General features: G+C 42.6%; 1 protein-coding gene across 8 annotated transcripts in view; it reads right to left on the reverse strand.

The window, feature by feature from the left end:
* The window catches only part of GARNL3 (GTPase activating Rap/RanGAP domain like 3), a 232634-nt gene that overhangs the window by 193170 nt on the left and 15597 nt on the right, over positions 1–23867 (reverse strand). For 7 of the 8 annotated variants that reach the window (XR_013634773.1, XM_078849155.1, XM_073314497.2 and 4 more), the window contains exon 1: positions 9431–9657. The exons of the other annotated variant lie outside the window; for it this stretch is intronic. Coding sequence is in view for 1 of the 7 variants with exons in the window: in XM_073314499.2 (XP_073170600.1) it covers positions 9431–9486 (56 nt within the window). In the remaining 6 variants the exon portion in view is untranslated. Of the gene's footprint in view, positions 1–9430; positions 9658–23867 lie in introns of those variants that run through there. 8 annotated transcript variants of the gene reach the window in all.

Genomic DNA, 23867 nt, shown 5'->3' on the forward strand with positions numbered 1-23867 from the left:
TACACAAAAATGAATGGGGAGAGATGGAACGGATGTGAACAAGCACTCAAAATATGATCCACAAAAGACAACTCACCTCCCTAGGCAGCTCCTCACCTAAGCTAGGCAGTGGGAGATGCCAAGCCAAGGGGTCTGTACTAAATCCCACCCCTCTCAGAGATAGCCACCTAAATCCAGGCGGCAAGGAAACACCTCCTTCTGCAGGGGATTCTCAGCTGCAAGCCCTTTCTTGGTGTTAGGCATCTACAACATTTTTGTGAGAGGGAGGATGAGGGCTACAACCTCCCTTCTGTTTGTCCACTGGTTAGTGTACTCACCTGGAAGGTGGGATACCTCCTCATTCAAGACCCCATTCCACTTGAGAGGCAGCATGGATCTGAGCAGGGATCTGCCATTTCTCAAGTGTCTGTCCTAGCTGCTGGACTATGTGATATTCTGATGCTGGGCTGCTCAGTCTCTCCTGTGAAATCGGTTTCATTCTTGATCATGGTGGATTTTAATTTAAATCGTGGTGATTTAAATTAACAATTTAAATCATCATATAATCACCAAATGGATAGCCTCCTTAAGTCATCAACTTTTCCATTTGTACTTCAGTTATTTTCTCAAGAGAAGTGCATTCTCATTGTATTGATTTATAGCTAGAGCCTTTACACTAAATTTAGTATATCTTATAGTGTGCCCTCATAGGCAGCAAAAACTATTTATATTTATCTTAAACAATTATAAAGCTTAATGTTTTCAGATTCTTAATTGTACATTTTTAGTATGCTAGAAAATGGTGAATGATATATTGCTTATTTACTACATAATTAACTTATTGTCAAGATGCATTAGGATGGTAACTGAAATTTTGTTAAACAACCTTAAATGTTTTGGATACATTAACCCCTCTTATCAAAACATTTCACATTTACAACTACATTTATTGAACACAAGGGTTAATTGTAGTCAGTGAATTAAACTGATTATTTCAGGTCAGCCTAGGAAAATTTTCAAATATGCTGAATAGAAAATAACTAGAGCTTAAGTTCTTATTCACTCATTTTCAAGAGAATGAGGACAGTCTAATAAATTAGTTAGGCTGTCCTTTAAACTTATAAAGCTAGTAAATCTCATCCCTTCCCTCATTTTTATTGATAGACCAAAAGAGAAAGACAAGTTTCCTATGTTTCGACTCCCAATCAATTTTTCAAGTTTCAATGAATTAGTCCACATGAAGAAAATATTCTCTCTGTGCCTGCAGAAGAGGTTATTTATGTCAAAAGCTGAGTTAGTACTTCAAGAAACTCTCGTTCCAAGTGTTTAGCTGGTGACTTCCACCAGTTCAGTGGTGTGACTTTCTTTAAAACACTATCAGGTAACAGGTACTGCTTGAATAGTTCACCTGCAGCCCTGAAATTTATTATTGTTGGCATGACTGATGGGGGATTATAAGATATTCATGTCTTTTCAAAGATAATTGCTCATGGCTCAGATATCTCCTCAGTCAGCTCCTTGAGTATTCTAGGATGCATTTCATCAAGCCCTGGTGACTTGAAGACATCTAATTTGTTTAAGTAATTTTTAACTTGTTCTTTCCCTATTTTAGCCTCTTCTGATCCTACCTCACTTCCACTGGTATTCACTATGTTAGATGTCCAATCACCACCAACCTTCTTGGAGGGGTTCACCTTCAGCAGGGGGTTCATTAGCATATCCACTGACACCAAAATGCTTGGAAGAAACCCCTACCCCTGCCTTAAAGGAACAGAGTTAGTTTTCACAAGTACAGCAAGAACAACATTTTGCAAAAGTGGGGCCTGGATTGGGGAACCCTCTGTCCCCCCTCTCTGTCCCCAGGTGGTCAGTTGTGTGGCTGCTCCCCTCCAGGAGGACAGTTACACAGTTCCCTCTTAAAACCTGAGCCACAGGTGAGGTGCCTGGGATTACAGATGCAGATCCAGCAAAATTTCTCCTGGGCAAGCCTTCCCCTGTAATTAATGGGGAGACATCCCTGTACTCCCCCACATTCCTCCTTAACTTCCTTCTCTGGGCCCCCCTCTAGGACATACACCCTGTGCTCCCTAGAGTGGAATCTATCCCCTGTTCAGCTGTGAGCTCACAACTGACAGACAGAACAGACTCCCCCCCGCCCTTCCCCATACTGGTAGGCATTGCACTCTCCTCCCTCTTTGAATTGGGTTTGCCTCCGGTTACAGAGCCCATGGAATCCACATCCACTGCAGCAGTCTTTAGGACTCCATCATTTTTCTCTGGGCTTTCCTCTAGGACACATTTTTCTATGCATTTTAGAGTGACTCCTGTTCCTTGCTTAACTGCAACTTCCTGGCAGCCAGCAACTTGGACAGTCTTCCTACCATCAGGCAAAACATTCCCATCCCCCCCCACACACACACCCTGGAGAAAAGCCTGTTTTAGCCTTGGGATAAGAGCTGACCTCAACCACTCCCACCCTTGTCAGCAGACAGTAATTCCTCTACAACAGTGGAGCAAAGAGACACTCTCCCATTTCCCCAGCAGTTTCTGTAACTTTACTTTTTCCTCTCTGGGGCTTCAGCACGAGATTCCTTCTTGCTGCTGCCAGACCCCAGGACAGCTTGAGCCACATTAAAAAAGCTGTTCCCCAAAATAATTTTTGTGAGATTATGAGGAATCGCAACCACGGTTAATTCAGCTTGCAAATCCTCAGTTTCCATGTGGAAACCAGTGGAAAGCCAGTGGATGGACTAGATGACCTCTTGGAGGTCCCTTCCAGCCCCACATTTCTATGATTTTATGTAGCCGATGGAGAAAGATAACAGAGACAAGCAAATATGAAGGATACCCTTAAAGGTGAGTCATATTCTCTGATCTTGAATGATCACTGCAAACACATCCCAAATATTATGTAGACGTTACAGTATCTCTCCATTCAGCCCCTCCCAGAAACTAAAGGAAATCCTCTCTTGATCACTGAGCAAGCCTCCTTCTGGTAAGTGTGAGGGGAGGAGAGTCCTTCCCTCAAACCATCCACACAGGGACTCCTATAAATTGATATTAATTTATCTCTTCCTTCATCTCCTGTAACGATGCTGCCTTTGGTGGGACACAACTGAGAGTATCAATTCAGGATAAATTGCTTACAGCAGGGCAGTTACAGCTCAAAGCTGTTATTGGGACAAATGGTTATGAAAACCAATACCCCAGTAAAAGAAAAATGGTTCTCTTGATCCCAAAGGGCCAAGCCCCAGAGCCAGGTCAATATATATCAGATCTTACCCACAAATCACACTGTTGCCAATCCTTTAGAATCTAAAATCTAAAGGTTTATTCATAAAAAGAAAGAAATATAGATGAGAGCTAAAATTGGTTAAATGAAATCAATTACATACAGTAATAGCAAAGTTCTCAGTTCAGGCTTGTAGCAGTGATGGAATAAACTGCAGGTTCACATCAAGTCTCTGGAGTACATCCACAGCTGGGATGGGTCATTCAGTCCTTTGTTCAGAGCTTCAGTTTGTAGCAAGGTTCCTCCAGAGGTATGAAGCAGGAGTGAAAACAAAATGGAGGAGTTTCCAGGGCCTTTTATATTCTCTGCCCTGTGGAAGGACACCCCTTTGTTCTTACTGTGGAAAATCACAGCAGCAAGGTGGAGTTTAGAGACAAATGGGCAAGTCACATGTCCATGCAACACTCAGTTCTTTACAGGCAACAGCCATGGCTCCCATGCTACCTTGAACGTTCCCAGGAAGACTTCTTATGTGGATTGGAGTCTCCCAAGGTCCATTGTCAGTTAAGTGTTTCTTGATTGGGCACTTAATTTGCAAATTCCTTTCTCAAGAAGCTGACCAAATGCTTCACTAAATGCTATTTAGAATCAAACACAATGAGATACAAGTACATAGCCAATATTTATAACTTCAACTACAAAAAGGCCACATATACAGACAGCATAATCATAACCAGCAAATCATAACCTTCTCAGACACCTCACACAACAACCTTTGTACAATATTTGCTGCAAATATATAACAGTGGTTGCAACAATGATCTATACGGTCACAGTTTGTGTCAATAACATCACATCCCCAGAAAATGGTTTCACTGACATTTCATTGGAGGGATCCCACGTTTATTTTTCCTCCATGACTTGAGCAAATTTGCTCAGTTTGCAAGTTAAAATTAAAAAAAAAAGAAGTGCTACAAACTAGACCACTGATCAGCAAGTCATGATGTACCCATTCTATATCTCTCACAGAAGCAGTACCCTGATCCAACACACATAGCTCAGGTTGAGATGGTCCACAGAAATAAAGCATATTAGCACTTCTGTGAAACTGCGGCTCTCTCATCTTTCATTTAAAAAACATTAACAAACAAAATGTAATCCTCTAGCAATTATGGATGCGAAGAAAACTTCAAAAATTTAAACAGTGTAACTGATGCAGACACATCTATGCAAATCCGCAAAGAATAAAATAACTCAGAGGTGTCAACTGCCCCATTCATCTCACTGATATGTTAACTCCAATGCCTAAAGATGCTAACTTAAATACCATGATTGTTAATATTTTATTTCTTATGGACAGGGAGGATCACAAATCTGCACAATTTACTGAGAGTGACATCTCATTTTCATCCAAGTGAACGGTGTTTTGGAGATATTGCCAGCTATTTTTTTTCCCCCACGGTCAAGCCCAAGGAGCTCAGCAGAGGTCATAGACACATTCAAGCCCCAACAACTGGGAACCAAGCAGAGCTCAAAAAGCACAGTCATATCTACACAATGTACTCTGAGTAGTGTCTCATTTTGGTGATTCACATGGACAAAGCTTATTTTGGGGGTGGAATTTGGAAGGGTACCAACACCTTCCCTCCGCAATTTGACCCCTAACCGATGAGTGTTTGATAGGGGTACTTACAGTGCAGTTAAGGTATACATCACTGCCCCCCTTCATGTAAAGATTCCACAATTGTAAATTTGTTAGAAATTCTGTTGATGCACAAACCAAAATAAAGCCAATTCAGTATTCCATAGGGGTATATGCTCTGTATTGCTAAAGAATAATGGAGTTTGAGTTTTGCTGAACTCAGTGCTCTGGAAGGGCATGAGATACCAGTGGGCAACCTTAAATAACTTCATTAACACAGAGTTGTCAGTGAACAATCAGTAAGGTAAGCACCTATATGACTTTGCATATATCCAGGAAACAGATCTGTGAGAAAGAAGATGCTTATTTTTATTTAAAGCACAGTGATTTTTCAATCCGTAAGCACTCTTTAAAAGGCTATGGGGAGGTCTCTAACATTGGTGATGAGGGAGCAGTCAACAAATCAGCCTGTTCAAAATTAATAAAGCACAGCCTCGACAGAGCACTCTGCATATCATATAAATAGCCATATGTTCAAAATCTAAACTGAACCTATGGGTTAGAAAGTTACAAGGCTTGGCAGCCCTGGAAATGACAATCACCAGTTTACAGAATAAAAGGTGCATATACATTAAGCTATTGACTCTTTTTAAGAGTAACAGCCGTGTTCGTCTGTATTCGCAAAAAGAAAAGGAGTACTTGTGGCACCTTAGAGACTAACCAATTTATTTGAGCATGTGCTTTCGTGAGCTACATTGTATGCATCCGATGAAGTGAGCTGTAGCTCACAAAAGCTCATGCTCAAATAAATTGGTTAGTCTCTAAGGTGCCACAAGTACTCCTTTTCTTTTGACTCTTTTTAGACCACCCAAGAAGCAGTAAAAGAATGACTTCTCAAAGTGCTTGAGTCTTCATTACATACAGAACGTTTTGAAGTATCAGAGGGGTAGCCGTGTTAGTCTGTATCCACAAAACAACAAGGAGTCCGGTGGCACCTTAAAGGCTATCAGATTTATTTGGGCATAATCTTTCGTGGGTAAAAACCCACTTCTTCAGATGCATGGAGTGAAAATTACAGATCCAGACATAAATATATATTGACACATGAAGAGAAGGGAGTTACCTTACTGTGCCAATATATATTTATGACTAGATCTGTAATTTTCACTCCATGCATCTGAAGAAGTGGGTTTTTTACCCACGAAAGCTTATGCCCAAATAAATCTGTTAGTCTTTAAGGTGCCACCGGACAGAACATTTTGAGTGGACCATACACATGAGCCAGAGCACTTTTACTGGGTTTTGCAGTAATACAGAAAGCTTTTTTTCCCCACCCAGTACATACTGATAATGAAGATTGGAATAACTAATACAGTCAAACAATAAAACAATTGTCCAATATACTTTAGAAATATTCCCAAACAAAAACTGAATAGTTACACAACTTGCCCTACAGAGAATACTAACAAACAAAACAGGAGCCACAAACCTCACTGTAACACTTTTTTGTCTCTTCTCCTTGTCAGTTTTATTTTCCTTACCTACATTTTGCCAGTTACAGTTAAAGTTGCCCAGCTTTATTTATGCAAAACACTATGCATGTAAAAGATAGAATAACTGAAGTTTACAACTTGAAAGAACATCCAGCCTAAAACCCAACCAAAAAATACATCACCAAATTCTGCATTTGGGAAAGCAATTAAAAGCTCTTTAAAAAGGGGGCAGGGGTAATTGAATTTATGTTTTCAAGTGGATCCGAAATAACAAAATTTTTAAAAAGCTAAAATCTGAACAATCATTTAAGGAAGGCTCTAACACACCCACCACACAATGGCCCCAAAAGACAAACTAAAAGAATACACACAAAACTTAGAAATACAAGTATTCCATTACATACAGTGCCCCCAAATCCAAAAAATGACCTTTCAACCACAAGTCTTCCTTAGTGCAAAGTATTTTAAAAAGCATCTGAACGACAAGGAAGCTTTCACAGTGTAGTCACATCACCGAAGCAATAAAACATGTCAGTAAAATAAATTTTATTACATTTGTATATGATTAAATATACATATTTGTGACAGGTTTCAGAGTAACAGCTGTGTTAGTCTGTATTCGCAAAAAGAAAAGGAGTACTTGTGGCACCTTAGAGACTAACCAATTTATTTGAGCATAAGCTTTCGTGAGCTACAGCTCACTTCATCGGATGCATACTTTGGAAAGTGTAGAAGATCTTTTTATACATACAAAGCATGAAAAACTACCTCCCGCCACCCCACCCTCCTGCTGGTAATAGCTTATCTAAAGTGATCACTCTCCTAGGAGGTTAGTCTCTAAGGTGCCACAAGTACTCCTTTTCTTTTTACATATTTGTGAAATGGTGTCAATTCAATCAACTGCAGAGCAATGTGATACATTGCATTTAACAAGTATCTTTCACAATCTCACCTGCACTCTATTCACAAATTCACTTGCCTCAGGATTTACTCTACCATTTCAAACCTTCTGAGCAGCTTAAAAAAAGCTGACTGTCACAATAGTTCTCTATTTCACAAATATGTAATTTCCTTCCAAATATACATTTGTCTACAGTACACTACAGATAATATGCAATAATACACAAAGTGTAAGGTCACATGCCTCACAACCCATCATGACTAGTAAACAAGAGCTTATACCACTGGACAAGAGAAATTCTAGGTTTTCAGTGAGATATGGTGCACTTGCTTCTAACACTGACAGGTCCAAAAAGCGGAACTTTGAAATCATGATGAGTTTATGACACAGGCATTTTATGAGTGCCAAGGATAAATCATCTCTGGTAGGAATGACATATTCCCTGGAGTCATCTTCCCTCTGGAAATGCCCCATCCTCATTTCAGGTGCTCATACAGCTGACCTCTGGCTAGTATGTTTCTGAACATATATATTTAATTAACGTGTTGTTTAGGTCATAAAGGCCATTTCACAATCCACACTTCCAAAGCAAGGGAATGTGGATCTCTCTAGTGGCTGTGAGGGGCAGGCACCCCCTATCGTTTCCTAGTTTCACTGAGTTTAAGACCAGAAGGGACCATTAGACTCCTAGTTTGACCTCCTGTATGCCACACGCCATTACTTTTCACGCAGATACCACTATATTAAGCCCAAACACTTTAGTCAGAGTCAGACTAAAACATTTCAGTCCTCAGGAGACTAAACTGTATGCCAGTAGGACAGAACGGGGAGAGACTAAGATACCCTGAATGCCCAAGGCCCCTACAATGTCAGAGAATCGATTAGGAGTGATATGCCCAGATCTTGGCAGCTAAACCATACCCATGCTGCAAACAAAGGCAAAAAACCACCGAAGTCCCAACTAATGGGGGGAAATTCTGTTATATTTTCTGTAGAAGTTGGTATTTCCACTACCATCACCACAATGGTCTCCCTCCAAGAGCAAACATAGTGAGGGAATCAGGAGGGACTCCAATAGCTGCCAACAAATAATAAACCAAACCTGTATATCCATGGATTTTCATAGTCTAGCTGTGTGCACAAAAACAGGCTCATATTACTATTAACCATCCTTATTCCTCCCCCCTTTATTTGATTCACCAACCCATTACATCTTCCTTAGACACAGGCCTAGTCTACATTAAAAAAGTGGTGCTACTTTAACTAAATTGCTTTCAAATCAGTCTAGTCAAACTGGGGCAAATTCCTAGCATAAATGCATTTACACTGGATTAACCCTCACTTCAATCAGTTTGATAATTTAAAAATGATGTAAATTGGTGAACCTTTTCTAATTTAGCGGCGCCCTAAGATTGTAAATCTAAGAGAGGAACACTGTGTTGTTTGGGGCTTTTTGGGGGGCGTAGAAAGAGAGAAGAGTATCTGTGTAATCATAGCTCTATAACCTGCATCCCTCACTGGCCCTCCCTTTCCAAGTGTATGTTATATCTACATTTATAAGTCCCTCAGAGTATAGGCCCATCTTCTAAGTGTTCCACAGAGAAAGCAGGTATAGTTACAGTCACTATAAAATAAATAAATTTGCAGTGGGAACACACTGGCATGTTCTAGAGCTTTCCACAGTGACTGCTTCATAATTAGTACATTTTTAACTCAGTTTCATTCTCATTTTCAAATCATTGCCCACTTCTTAGAACACAGACACCTGCCCCAACCAGTTAATACACTACCCCATCTGTAACCGGCTCCAATCCCACCAGGCCAAATTTCAGAATTCCCCTTGCTGTCCAGCAGCACGACTCCACCTTACTACAGCATTCCAACATGACCCCTTGATTTTTAACCCTCTTTCATAAACTTGTCCCACACAACAACAGCTTCCGTTACACTTCCCCCGCCCCAGCCAAGCCTTCCCGCCCCACCGACGGCCCAAGCAATCCCCACGACCGCCCAGGGGTCTCCCGGCGGGAGTGAGATGGAAGAAGGCCCACAGCTCCCGTCTCTGCTCAAGGCGGGAAGAGCGTGAGCCCCCTCAACGCCCACACCCTCCGGCCGCCGGGGAGCCCAATACTGTGGACACGCCCCGCGCCTCACGGAAGACCCCACCCCCCAGCCTCAGTTACCGTTGGGCGATGCTGAGGAATCGTGTGGAAGCATCCTGGGCGCTATTCAGCTCCATGGGAGTTGCGCGCCGCTCATGCCTCCCGCTCCCCCGTCAGGAACCGGTTCTCCCGCTGGGAGTAGCGACCGACAGTGGCTCAGCTCAGAGAACATTCCGTCCCCCGGGCGGTGGGACCCAACCCGACCCGGAGTCTCCCCCCATCCCCCGGCGCATCAATCACAGCTCGCCAAACCACCTACCAGCTTGCTCCGCCCAGCTGTTCCCACAGACCCCGCCCCCCAGCGGTGCATAGCGGGATCTGTAGTTCTGAGGCCGAAGCAGCCTGAGGGGAGCTTCCGGCTGCGGCGCGGGGTTCCTAGGGTAGGAATACAAACATGATTTACAAGGTCCCTGGCAGACAACCTCCAAATCACGCTCTGCTGTAGCGGTCTGCAAGATTAATCCAGCCGCTTTGCTCCACGACAGCGTCCTGTGCCCCTTTCATATAGTACATAATGTGTGACAAAGACCCCCACTGAGGAACACACAAAAATTACCCTGGTGGGAGGCTGAAAATAGTGTAGGATCCCACCCCCTGGGCAGCTGGTTGGTGGATGGCCTGGTAAACCATATACATAGTCAGAGAGTCATTTGTTTACAAACTACCAGCTTCATTGCAGTCCAGTCTTCAACAAATTGCAGTTGCAATTTACTCCAAATTACAACTCTTTTGTGCTCTGCCAAACTGCTGGGGGGTGCTCGACCCCTGGCTCTGCCCCAGGCCTCATCCCCACTGCACTCCTTCCCCTGTATCAAAAGCTTTGCTAAAGTCAAGATATATCACACCCACCGCTTTCCTCATATCCACAGAGCCAGTTATCTCGTCATAGAAGGCAATTAGATTAGTCAGGCATGACTTGCCCTTGGTGAATCCATGCTGACTGTTCCCAACCACTTTCCTCTCCTCAAAGTGCTTCAAAATTGATTCCTTGAGGGCCTGCTCCATGATTTTTCCAGTTACTGAGGTGAGGCTGACTGACCTGTAGTTCCCCGGATCCTCCTCCTTCCCTTTTTTAAAGATGGGCGCTACATTAGCCTTTTTCCAGTCATCTGTGACCTCCCCCAGCTCGCCATGAGTTTTCAGAGATAATGGCCAATGGCTCTGCAATCACATCTGCCAACTCCTTTAGCATCTTCAGATGCAGTGCATCCAGCCTCATGGACCTGTGCTCATCCAAGTTTTCTAAATAGTCCTGAACCACTTCTTTCTCCACAGAGGGCTGGTCACCTTCTCCCGATACTGTGCTGCCCAGTGCAGTAGTCTGGAAGCTGACCTTATTCGTGAAGACAGAGGCAAAAAAAGCATTGGTCCCTTAGAATTTGTTCTACCTACTTATGCTAAACAATCTGTTCCATCTTGCATTTAAGGTACTCAGAGTACCTTTCCCAGACCTAAAGAAGAACTCTGAGCTAGTCTACACTAAAGCTGTAAGTCAACCTAAGGCTATGTCTACACTGGCACCTGAATGACAAAACTTTTGTCTTTCAGGGGTGTTAAAAACACACACACACACACACCCCCGAAAGATAAAAATATTGCTGACGCCAAGCACCGGTGTGAACAACGCTTTGTCGCCAGGAGCGCTCTCCTACCAACAAAGCTAACCCTGCTCGTTGAGGGGGGAAGTTTTTTGTTGGCAGGAGAGCCGACAAAACAGCAAGTAGACTGCGCACCTTTTAGCGGCACAGCTGTAGCGACACAACTGTGTCGCTAAAACCTGCGTAGTATAGACTTAGCCATAGTTACGCTACTTCCGTTGCATAACCGAAGTCGACGTAACTTAGGTCGACTTACAGCTGTGTCTACACCACGCTCTGTCAACGGGAGACGCTCTCCTGCCGAATTACCTTAGGCTTCTAGGGGAGCTGGAGTACAGACATCGATGGGAGCGGGCTCTGCCATTGACTTAGTGGGTCTTCACCAGACCCACTAAATTGACACTGCTGTATCAGTCGCAGAAGTGCTGATTTAGCTGTAAGTATAGACATGCCCTCTGTGTGGCTTGAAAGCTTGTCTCTCTCATGAACAGAAGTCAGTTCAATAACAGATATTATCTCACCCACCTTGTCTCTCTAATAAGCCTAACTATATGCAGTTAACCTGATATCAATCTTGGGCAAAATAACAGAAATGTCAATATAGGATTAAATTAATATATTATCAAAGAATAGGAATATAATTAATGCCAGCCATCATGGTTATATGGAAAATAGGGTTGTTTGATAAGACATGATTTAATTCTTTGATGAGGTTTCAAGTTAGGTTGATAAAAGTAAATGCAAAGATGTAATATACCAGTGCCTCATGACATTTTCATTCAAAAATTAGCTCTATACAGAATCAGTAATCCACATGTTAAATGGATTAAGCACTAGCTAACTGACTGATCTCAAGATGTATTCAATGGGGAGTCATAGCTGAAAAAAAAATGTAATAGGGTTTCACAAACATCAGTTCTAGGCCCGACACTTTTCAACATGTTCATCAATGATCTAGAAGTATATATAAAAATCACTGCTGATAATATTTGCAGATGACAAAGATTGGTAAATATTGAGGACAGGACAGAGCAATCTGGATCACTTGGTAAGCTGTGCCCATTCACACAGAATGCTTTTTAGTTCAGCGAATGCAAAGATACACATCTAGGAGCAAAGAATGCAGGTTACTTCTGGTCTTAAATTCTATCTATCTATACATTACCTGTAATCCACTACAAAAAGGAATAGGCATTATGGTGGACAGTTCAACTAAAAAATTTCTTCACTGTGAAGCAGTGGTCAAAAAATATCAAACAAGAATAGCGTGAATTAAGAATAACACTGAAAATATATAATGCCATCAAATTATTTTGTATTTAGCATTTTATATGTTAGTATAGTCAATGGTTGGAGATAGTTATATTGGATTAGATGGATCAGTGGTCTGATCCAGCATACCAGACAACATTGGTTTCATACTTCATTCTTCTCATTTATTATTTGTATTATCATAGTGCCTGGGGCCCTAGTAATAGACCAGGACACCATTGTGCTAGGCGCTGTATAAACACAAACCAAAAAGATAGTCATAGAATCATAGAATATCAGGGTTGGAAGGGACCCCAGAAGGTCATCTAGTCCAACCCCCTGCTCGAAGCAGGACCAATTCCCAGTTAAATCATCCCAGCCAGGGCTTTGTCAAGCCTGACCTTAAAAACCTCTAAGGAAGGAGATTCTACCACCTCCCTAGGTAACGCATTCCAGTGTTTCACCACCCTCTCAGTGAAAAAGTTTTTCCTAATATCCAATCTAAACCTCCCCCACTGCAACTTGAGACCATTACTCCTCGTTCTGTCATCTGCTACCATTGAGAACAGTCTAGAGCCATCCTCTTTGGAACCCCCTTTCAGGTAGTTGAAAGCAGCTATCAAATCCCCCCTCATTCTTCTCTTCTGCAGGCTAAACAATCCCAGCTCCCTCAGCCTCTCCTCATAACTCATGTGTTCCAGACCCCTAATCATTTTTGTTGCCCTTCGCTGGACTCTCTCCAATTTATCCACATCCTTCTTGAAGTGTGGGGCCCAAAACTGGACACAGTACTCCAGATGAGGCCTCACCAATGTCGAATAGAGGGGAACGATCACGTCCCTCGATCTGCTCGCTATGCCCCTACATATACATCCCAAAATGCCATTGGCCTTCTTGGCAACAAGGGCACACTGCTGACTCATATCCAGCTTCTCGTCCACTGTCACCCCTAGGTCCTTTTCCGCAGAACTGCTGCCTAGCCATTCGGTCCCTAGTCTGTAGCTGTGCATTGGGTTCTTCCGTCCTAAGTGCAGGACCCTGCACTTATCCTTATTGAACCTCATCAGATTTCTTTTGGCCCAATCCTCCAATTTGTCTAGGTCCTTCTGTATCCTATCCCTCCCCTCCAGCGTATCTACCACTCCTCCCAGTTTAGTATCATCCGCAAATTTGCTGAGAGTGCAATCCACACCATCCTCCAGATCATTTATGAAGATATTGAACAAAACTGGCCCCAGGACCGACCCTTGGGGCACTCCACTTGATACCGGCTGCCAACTAGACATGGAGCCATTGATCACTACCCGTTGAGCCCGACAATCTAGCCAGCTTTCTACCCACCTTATAGTGCATTCATCCAGCCCATACTTCCTTAACTTGCTGACAAGAATACTGTGGGAGACCGTGTCAAAAGCTTTGCTAAAGTCAAGAAACAATACATCCACTGCTTTCCCTTCATCCACAGAACCAGTAATCTCATCATAAAAGGTGATTAGATTAGTCAGGCATGACCTTCCCTTGGTGAATCCATGCTGGCTGTTCCTGATCACTTTCCTCTCATGCAAGTGCTTCAGGATTGATTCTTTGAGGACCTGCTCCATGATTTTTCCAGGGACTGAGGTGAGGCTGACTGGCCTGTAGTTCCCAGGATCCTCCTTCTTCCCTTTTTTAAAGATTGGCACTACATTAGCCTTTTTCCAGTCATCCGGGACTTCCCCGGTTCGCCACGAGTTTTCAAAGATAATGGCCAATGGCTCTGCAATCACAGCCGCCAATTCCTTCAGCACTCTCAGATGCAACTCGTCCGGCCCCATGGACTTGTGCACGTCCAGCTTTTCTAAATAGTCCCTAACCACCTCTATCTCCACAGAGGGCTGGCCATCTCTTCCCCATTTTGTGATGCCCAGCGCAACAGTCTGGGAGCTGACCTTGTTAGTGAAAACAGAGGCAAAAAAAGCATTGAATACATTAGCTTTTTCCACATCCTCTGTCACTAGTCCCTCCCCTTAGGGGCTTACAGACTAAGTACTGTTGTCTCTTGTCTAAGTATAACAATATGTAGAAATACACAGACGGGAATTCAAATAAACAATAAGACAATATTGGTCAGCGTAGTAGAGTGGTCTCTGCACACTATGTGCCTAACCACTGTCAAGTATTCTGTAGGCATCACAACACAGTAGAGTTTTGAGGAGGGGTTTGAAGGTGGAAAATGAGGCACCTTTGCCTCATTTTTATAGGGAGGGTGTCCCAAAAGGATGGAGCAGCATGGGAGAAAGTACAAAGGTGTTTGAAAATGTAACAAGTGGGCATTGGAGCCTGGCATCATGGGCTGATCGGAGGTGAGCTTCAACAGCTCAGTAATGAATGACAAATTATATTAACTAAGTGCCTACAAAACTCACAATAGCCATTATTTCCAGATGGCCCAGGCTGAAATTTATCTAATGTCAACAAAAAGAATGGTTATGTAGCTACAATTGAAAACTGTACAATTTACAACTTACCTGAAAACTGCAAAGCTTGTTCATGAGGCACAAAACTAACCAACGAAGGAACAGCAGCCACTCTGATACATGAATTAGGGTGGGTCACCTAGCCATGGACATCCTCTTTGAGTATTTAGAAACTGATTATCATCATTTTAATAGACTATATCATTTACACGTTTTGGAAACTACAGGAATTAGATAAGTAGTACTAGAGACCCATGTTGCTTTTCAAAGTGGTTTTGAAAACTGTTTAAGAACTGCTTCATAACCTAATGCAAAATATTTCCTAATATCACCATATTTGGCCTGTCCTCTGCATAAGGTAATTTATTTCTAACAAGCCACTGTTTAAAAATTTCATCAAAAATGGACATTTTGCATTTTGAAATAATCAGCTGTACATTCACTGTGTGCACAAAGAATGATCATGTGAATAGTGCCTTCTCTTCCTTGTATCAACAGATATTATGAAAATTACAACATGATATAGAAAAATAGTGCAATGTACAAATAATAGCTACTACAAACACAGGATGGGATACATTACTTTTGGGCAGAGGTCTAATAAAATGCACTTAAATATTGCTAAGAGAAAGATACAGTGGTATTTTATATGAGTAACTGAAACATTTAATTTAACTGTTTCATTGAGGAAGAAGCAATTCGCATAGCGATAATTTTTTTTAAAGGTATCAGATCAAGAAAAATATTACTTTTTATTCTCGGGTATCTTTCAAGGCCATGAGGATCCTTCTCCCTTTATTTTTCTCAACTTATATTGATATACACTTACTCACTCACACCTCGCTTCCTCTTCAACAACTGTACAAGTTCCATGATCATAGGGTTGCCAGGTTTCCAGTTTTTGACCGGAATGCCCAGTCAAAAAGGGACCCTGGTGGCTCCAGTCAGCACTGCTGACCGGGCCATTAAAAGTCCAGTCAGTAGCGCAGTGGGGCTAAGGCAGGCTCCCTGCCTGCCGTGGCTCTGAGAGGCTCTCAGACGCAGTGGCATGTCCTCCCTCAGGCTCCTATGAGTAGGAGCTGCCAGGGGGCTCTGCACACTGCCCCTGCCCCAAGCGCCAGCTCTGCAGCTCCCACTGGCCAGGAACCATGGCCAATGGGAGCTGTTGGGGTGGCACCTGCAGAAGGGGCAGCACGCAGAACTGCCTGGCCGCATCTCCACGTAGGAACCAGAGGAGGGTCATGCTATTGCTTCCAGGAGCTACTTGAGGTAAGCACCACCAGGAGCCTGCACCCCTGACCCTCTCTCACGCCCCAACCCCCCACCCCAGCCCTGATCCCCCTCCCGCACTCCGAAGTCCTTGGCCCAAGCCCTACCCTCCTGCACCGCAAACCACTCATCCCCAGCCCCAACCCAGAGCCCACACCCCCAGCCAGAGCCCGCACACCCCTGCTCACTCCAACCCCTGCTGCAGCCTGGAGCCCGCTCCCGCACTCCAAACCCCACATCCCCAGCCCCACACCCCAACCCTCTGCCCCAGCCCAGAGCCCCCTCCCACACCCCAAACCCTTCATTCCTGGCCCCACCCTGGAACCTGCACCCCCAGCCCAGAGCCCACACCCCCTCCCACACCCCAACCCCCTGCCTCAGCCTGGAACCCCCTCCCATACTACAAACCCCTGGGCTCCACCCCTCAGCCTGGAGCCCCCTCCTGCAAACCCCTCATCCCTCACCCCAGAGCCTGCACCCACAGCCCTCACCCACTTCCACAACCCAACCCCTGAGCCAGCCCAGTGAAAATGAGTGAATGAGTGAGGGTAAGGAGAGCAAGTGACAGAGGGAGGGGGGATAGAGTGAGCGGGGGCAGGGCCTCGGAGAAGGGGCAGGGCATAGGCAAGGCCTTGGAGGAAGGGTGGGACAAAGATGTTCGGTTTTGTGTGAATAGAAAGTTGGCAACTCTACATGGTCATCATACAGAGCTACTACTAAACCTCAGAGTGCGAACATTGGTCAAGGACCCACACACAACAACATAGCATCACAGATTTTGGCTATATGGAGACAATGTTTTACAGACTTTCAGATAAGATATGAAACTGAGATCCTGACCAACTGTTGTAATTAAAGATCCCATAATGCCTTTTGCTAGAGCAGGAGATATTGTCTTTGTAATTATCAAAATTATCATTTGACCTACTGCCTACTTATATTCACTCTGTAATTTAAATTGTGTATAGACTTTATTTCTTTTAGTATTGCTGTGTATTGTTAAATATCTGCAGCACTCCACACTATAGTGTCTGAATTTCAAGGATTGATTAAATGAACCCTGTGTGTATTCTTATGCAGTCTGGAATAATTGGGGTGCAACTTATTTTACTATTCCCAATATAATTTCTGGCATACAGTATTTAATTTTCTTCAATATCTGATTTTAATGAAGAAGAGACTTTCTAGGTGGAACAGAAGAAGTTTAGTCTCCAGGGCCCACACAATTCTTGGCCTCTCTGATGAGTCTGCTAATTAGCACAAAGCAGGTTGGCAAGTTTGTGATATGAGAGCTGCAACTGAGCCCAACCAAACTCATGTTATATTGGGTTCATCAAACATCCATTAAATGAGAGAAACCTTTAACTCTTACAGATCTGGGCTAGAACCAAACTGGTAACATTGTAGTGAAAAGGTCTATAGCACATTAGCAACATCTTGAAGCATCCAGTCCTCCTGAAGAGGGGTAAGTTTATTAGATCAAGTTCTGACTTTTTGGATTTTACATAGGCAGAAGCTGCCATGCTTTGGCCACACAGGGTATATCTACACTGCATCTGGGAGCTTGCCTCTCAGCCCAGGTGGACAGATAAACATTATCTCTGCTTGAGCTAGCATGCTAAAAATAGCAATATGGCTGTTACAGCAAAAATGGCAGCATAGGCTAGCCAACCAAGCGTGGACCCTGGGAGACAGGCAGGCTGGAACTCAGGCAGCTAGCCCAAACTGCTGCCTGTGCTGCAATGTCCACACTGCTATTTTTAGTGCATTAGCTCAAGAGCTAGCTTGAGTCTGTCTACCGCTGTTGGAAGGCACACTCCCACCCATTGTGTAGATGTACCCACAGGCAAACTCCAACACAGTGCTCTCAGTGGCCTTCAAAACAATATCTACAATTAAGCCTGTCCTTAAAAGGATGGCTCCCATTAACCAATACACAAATAAAACAATTGTTAAACTCAACATCTAAATATTATATTTTGCAACATAAACTTATTTCAACAATAAGTCATTTTAGAATTTTCTTGTTAATTTAAGACAGTGCCATTATATATATTTTCCTACACTGGTCATCATCAGAATTTGAACACATAACTTTCAGAGCCATAGCACAAACACCTTTTAGTTCAGCTGCAGGAGTAGCTGGCTGTTAGCCTCTATGTGTACCAGCCTGTAGAAGGAGATGTAGACACAACTATTTGTGAGACAACCCTGTAATGCTGGGTCTCAGGCTGCCTAGGTTCTACTCCTGGCTCTAGGAGCAGAATGTGGTATAGTGGTTAGAGACAGACGAGCCAAACAATATGGCATTTACCTTCTGAAAGGCAGTGCAGCAACATGGATGAGACTGGGGTCTGCTGTTTTAGAGGCTAGGGTCCTATTTCCTGAAGTCATTTTGTGCAACCTCTCAGTTATCTCATGTGATCCTGGGAGCCCCTCAAGCCAACTGGCAGAGTGACCACCATACTGTAACTCATATCAGGCCTCACACATTCATTATCTCAACATATATGGGTTGTGTACAAAGAGTTATATATGTGTTCGGGAAATATGTTCTTAAAATACATTTGGGAGGTAGTGCATAAACCCAGCCTGACCTATGCAAAAGAATGTATATTTACTTGTCTGACCAGCTTGATTAACAATGAAAAGTATATTTACATATAAGGTAAACAAAGACATCAAGCTAACAAGCAGAAGAGAAGACAGTTTGGAGATCCTAATAAGGGACAAAATCTGCACCCAAGAAGACTGCCTGGCTCTTGAGGCATAGAAAATGGACTTTGGATAATATAAGGGGAGCACAAAAAACCCCAGAACACGTTAGTTACACCATCACTTAGGGAACAAAGGGAACATAACCTTTTGATTCTGTGTATTCATGCTTTGTCCATTGAATACCTCTGTTTCCTTACTTCTGTTTTCGTTCTTTGTTCATGCAAGGCCTACAACTTGTAAAATAGATGAATGATAGTTCCTCTGCAAAGGCAGGTATGAGTCCTGGGTGGTTTAATAATGGTATGACATTCATAGAAATATTAACAATGGTCAGCAGAAAAGCTGGAACTAGAAGTCATGGCTGCCTGGCTTGTAGTTCACTGCATGTTTCCCAAGGCTAAAAGATATTTATTTTTAAGAGAGAGTGGAATACAGACAGAGATGCACACTTTGATAAAGCTGTGAAACAAATTAATATCATGTGAGATTCATAACACTTGGCAGCTCTGCAGATATGTATCATGATTTAAGGCTATTTTAAGTGTTCTAGATGATAGAAGCAAAGTATGCTTAAAACAGTTTCTGAACAATTTAAAAACTGTGTTAACACTTGTTAATCTCCAACGTGAATGGACCCCAAATATTAATTAATTAAAAATTAATACAACCTTGTGTATTTTAAGTGCCTAATATACCTCTCGGTGCTCAATAAATATTATATAGGCAAATATCTTTGGTTAAAACTAAAATTAGTAAATTGAGAAAGCCAAAGGCTTGACTCTCTTTCTATACTGGTATAGATATTAATGCCTCTGAAGTCAAACAGCCCAATTCTCTTCTCTCTTAGACCTGGTGTAAACCAGCAGTTACTGCACTGAAGACAATAAGGTTACACTGCTATAAATGAGACCAGACTCCATTTTCCAATCTGCAGCAATTCTGCTGAACTAAAGGCACAAACCAGCTGTGAACGGTCTTCAGTCAGAGTTTAATAACAAGAACATCACAGCTACATGTCAATGTATTAAACATCCATGGGCCAAAATTGACAGTCATCATCAAGATGAATCCCAAAGGGATAGCCTTCTTGCAGATCAAATGTCATGCAGATCAATCTCTAGCTAAGTCCTTCAGACAGTCTAGCTGGATGTTCAATCTATGTCTGTCACTGGTGAACTTATTGTGCCACTGAAACTTTTGGCAACCACACGATTGTTGATCGTGTAGCAGCATTTTTAGAAAAGATATTTTGTGATTAATGAGTCTTCCATCTGAATAGTATGGACATAACAAGAAATATGCCAAAATCAATCCAGTGTGGGCAGAGGTGATTGATGGATTTGGCTATGAATATTCTCATTGCTGATCTTGCGCTGTTACTTAACACAGAGGAGCTGGCAAAGACAACAAAGATTGAAAATGTCAGTCCGCTGCTCTTCAGCCTTTCTCAGCACACACATATCACTGCTATACAATAAAGTTGGTATAAATGTGGTTCTGTAGATCAGCAGTTTTGTAGAAAGCTTGATGTCACAACTTCTCTGCAGAGGCCACTGAAGGGCCCGACACATGATAGCAATTGCTGCTATACAAGCATCCACATCTTTCAAGCATCCTCCAGCACTATCTATGGTGTTTCCCAAGTATTTGACAGTTGTCACTTGTTCAATATCTCATCCAGACAGGTTAATACTGAGCTGGCTGTAATCGCGAGTTGAAGGCTGCTTCATGGTTATGGCTAAGGCTACTGTGTTTGGTGTGAAGGTTGCAGTGTTCACAGTAATCGTGAATTCTGATAAAGTCTATGAAACCTACACACACAGAGAGAAGCAGTTCCTTTCCCCTCCAGGCTTTACAACCTAGTTCACATGGTTGCAGCACCACTGAGGCTTGGCACATCTTCCCCTCTGCAGATGGAAACAGAGGGGCAGAAGGGCTAAATTTGATTGGCATTAGAACCTGACCCATGTGGCCACAACACCATCCAGGTTTGGTGTGTCCACCTGTAGATGGAGATGGAGGGGCAGATGCACCAAACCTGAGTGCTATTGCAAGCACGTGGGCCAAGTCACAATGCCCGGAGCAGGGAGGGGGACCCAACCCACAGGATAAGAGCCACCACTGCAAGGTGAGCACAGAGTGGAGTCATTCTCCAACCAATGTGCCTCTTACAGGCTCCCTGTATTTTTCTGCATCTCTTCCATTAAATATTGTAGCCTTAATTATGGCCAGGGATTTCTTGGAATCATTTTTGTAAGCTTCCATCAACCAATCAATGCCAACACTGAACAACAATGGTGACAGGACGCAGTATTGCCAAACTCTTGTGGAAACTGGAAACCATGCCATGTATCTACTATTAACTCAAACATAGCTTTCTGTTCCATTATAGAGCTCTTCTATCAAAAACTCTGTCTTCCCAGGGATGCTAAGTCACCTCATCAGAGCCCACAAACTTGAAGCACTGAATCAAAGGCGTGGTGGAAGCTTATAAAAATGTTGTGCACAGCTTATTAAATTCAGGCATCTTTTCAAAAACTGTCTCAAGGTAAAGATCTAGTTGATAGTGGAACAACCAGGTCTAAAGCTGCACTGAGTATCCCTCCTAGCTTTTGCCACGAAGGGCATTGATGATTTGAGACTTCAACATGGAAGCAAAGACATTTTCTTCTAATCCTTCTTTTCTTCTAACATTTCTTCTAATTTTAAAGCATGCCATTCATCTGGTTTTTCAAAATACACTTTACTTTTGACTTAGTCATGGCCACATAAATTATATAAGAATTTATGGTTTCTAATAAATTAACATTATTTCTACTAGAACTGAATCATCACCACTTCATTGTTTTCTCTACACAAAGAATTATCAACAGCATATAATACTAGATTTTTGGTGGAAATAGACATTTCTTTTTAAATATTTTTGAGGAAACTTAAATCCATGCATTGTTTGGAAGGGTGTGTTATTCAAATATTATTTGGATCACAGTAGAATACCACATTCTAAAAATGTAAACCACACTTTTCATTTAAAACTTTGGAAAGCAAATTTAGTTCTGGAGGAAGGTGCAGGCCAGACTAGACTGAAGGCTGTGGTGCTCTAGTGCAAGCATCAACAGAACAGACACATGGCTGCAGATAAAGGTAAACACCAGGGGCACAAATTCACCCTTAATCTGAATCTTGCGTAGTCATGTTCACCAGTGCAAAGTGGAGGTAAAATGCTACCAAATCAGAATGGTAAGTATTTCACTCACTTTGCACTGGTGTAAATGACGGCAGAAACAGTAAGGAAATGGTGAATCAGGTCCTAAGCAAAGAACTATGCAATGAGAGGAAGAAAATCTTGAGCTCCCTTCCCACTGACATACTTATTCTCAGAAACTCAGAGTATAAAGGTCATGTTTTTAAGCACAGGATGGGAGCATCTGCATAGATATGTAAATATGCTACTCAACATCCAAAAGAGCATATGGTCACAAAGTTCTCTTCCTTGGCATAACTCCGGGTTCTAAACAGGAGTAACTTGGTGGCCAGGAAGCAGCACTCTCAGGAGGTCAGCCTGTATGCTTCATGGCCACTCTCCTGTTCATTACTTTTCACCTCATACTCATACATGCATCATTTGGCACTTGTACTGTGTAGCATCAAAGTCTGAAATTTTAAAATAGTTGAATATAGTAATAATTGTGGGAGCAATCCCACTTTGATAACCCTTCTGTCATAATTTTCCTCACCATACAGGAATCAAGTGTACTGACACACTCCAATCAGTCTCCAGCACTGGGCAGAATAGCATTTCTAGCAGTGCCCTCAAACTGCATGATCTGTCAGTGCCACAGAAGTGTAGAATATTTTGATTGCAGTGGGTTATCTATAAAATACCCTAAGTTTCTGTTATGATGCAAGGATCCCCACCACCTGTTTCTTGATTAAAAGAAAAATATAGCATTCTCTAAACAAGTTAAGCTAAAAACTGTGCCAAGGGGCAAAATAAAGTCCAAAAAAACAGTAGCACCCTCATTATATTAATGAATGTTTTAAAATCCTTGTTGAAGTTCCTTGACTGATGAATGGACACATCTAATGTAAGTGACTTTTAGAAATCAACCCTATTAATTTATTTTATCCTTGTAAAGTAATAAAACTGTAGCAAATCTGTGAAGAGTAACTTCTGCTTGACTGTAGATTATCTGTATAGAGCGCACAATACTTGTGACTCGAAGGTCAGTACTCAAGTCCAAGAATTTATTGCAAATCTAGGTTAAATTAGTTCTCAAATAGCACACAGCATTGTCTATACCTAATATTTTAGGAAGAGTTCAAGGGTGCTGATGGTGTATACATTCAGCACTGTCTATAACTAATATTCTAGGAAGAGTTTAAGGGTGCAGACTGTGCATGCACTCAGAAACACCCCAACACACACAAACTAGAGGGGTAGGACCTTATACACCACAGAATCCAACACCATTGTTAAAATAAACATTGTTAACAGAGACAAAGTGGGTGAGGTAATATCTTTTATTGGACCAGCTTCTGTTGGTGAGAGAGAGAAGCTTTTGAGCTTACGCAGAGTTCTTCTTCAGGGATCAGGTAAGAGAATCATAGAATCATAGAATATCAGGGTTGGAAGGGACCCCAGAAGGTCATCTAGTCCAACCCCCTGCTCAAAGCAGGACCAATTCCCAGTTAAATCATCCCAGCCAGGGCTTTGTCAAGCCTGACCTTAAAAACCTCTAAGGAAGGAGATTCCACCACCTCCCTAGGTAACGCATTCCAGTGTTTCACCACCCTCTTAGTGAAAAAGTTTTTCCTAATATCCAATCTAAACCTCCCCCACTGCAACTTGAGACCATTACTCCTCGTTCTGTCATCTGCTACCATTGAGAACAGTCTAGAGCCATCCTCTTTGGAACCCCCTTTCAGGTAGTTGAAAGCAGCTATCAAATCCCCCCTCATTCTTCTCTTCTGCAGGCTAAACAATCCCAGCTCCCTCAGCCTCTCCTCATAACTCATGTGTTCCAGTCCCCTAATCATTTTTGTTGCCCTTCGCTGGACTCTCTCCAATTTATCCACATCCTTCTTGAAGTGTGGGGCCCAAAACTGGACACAGTACTCCAGATGAGGCCTCACCAATGTCGAATAGAGGGGAACGATCACGTC

Source organism: Lepidochelys kempii, chromosome 16, assembly GCF_965140285.1.
Source record: "Lepidochelys kempii isolate rLepKem1 chromosome 16, rLepKem1.hap1, whole genome shotgun sequence".
NCBI lineage: Eukaryota > Metazoa > Chordata > Testudines > Cheloniidae > Lepidochelys > Lepidochelys kempii.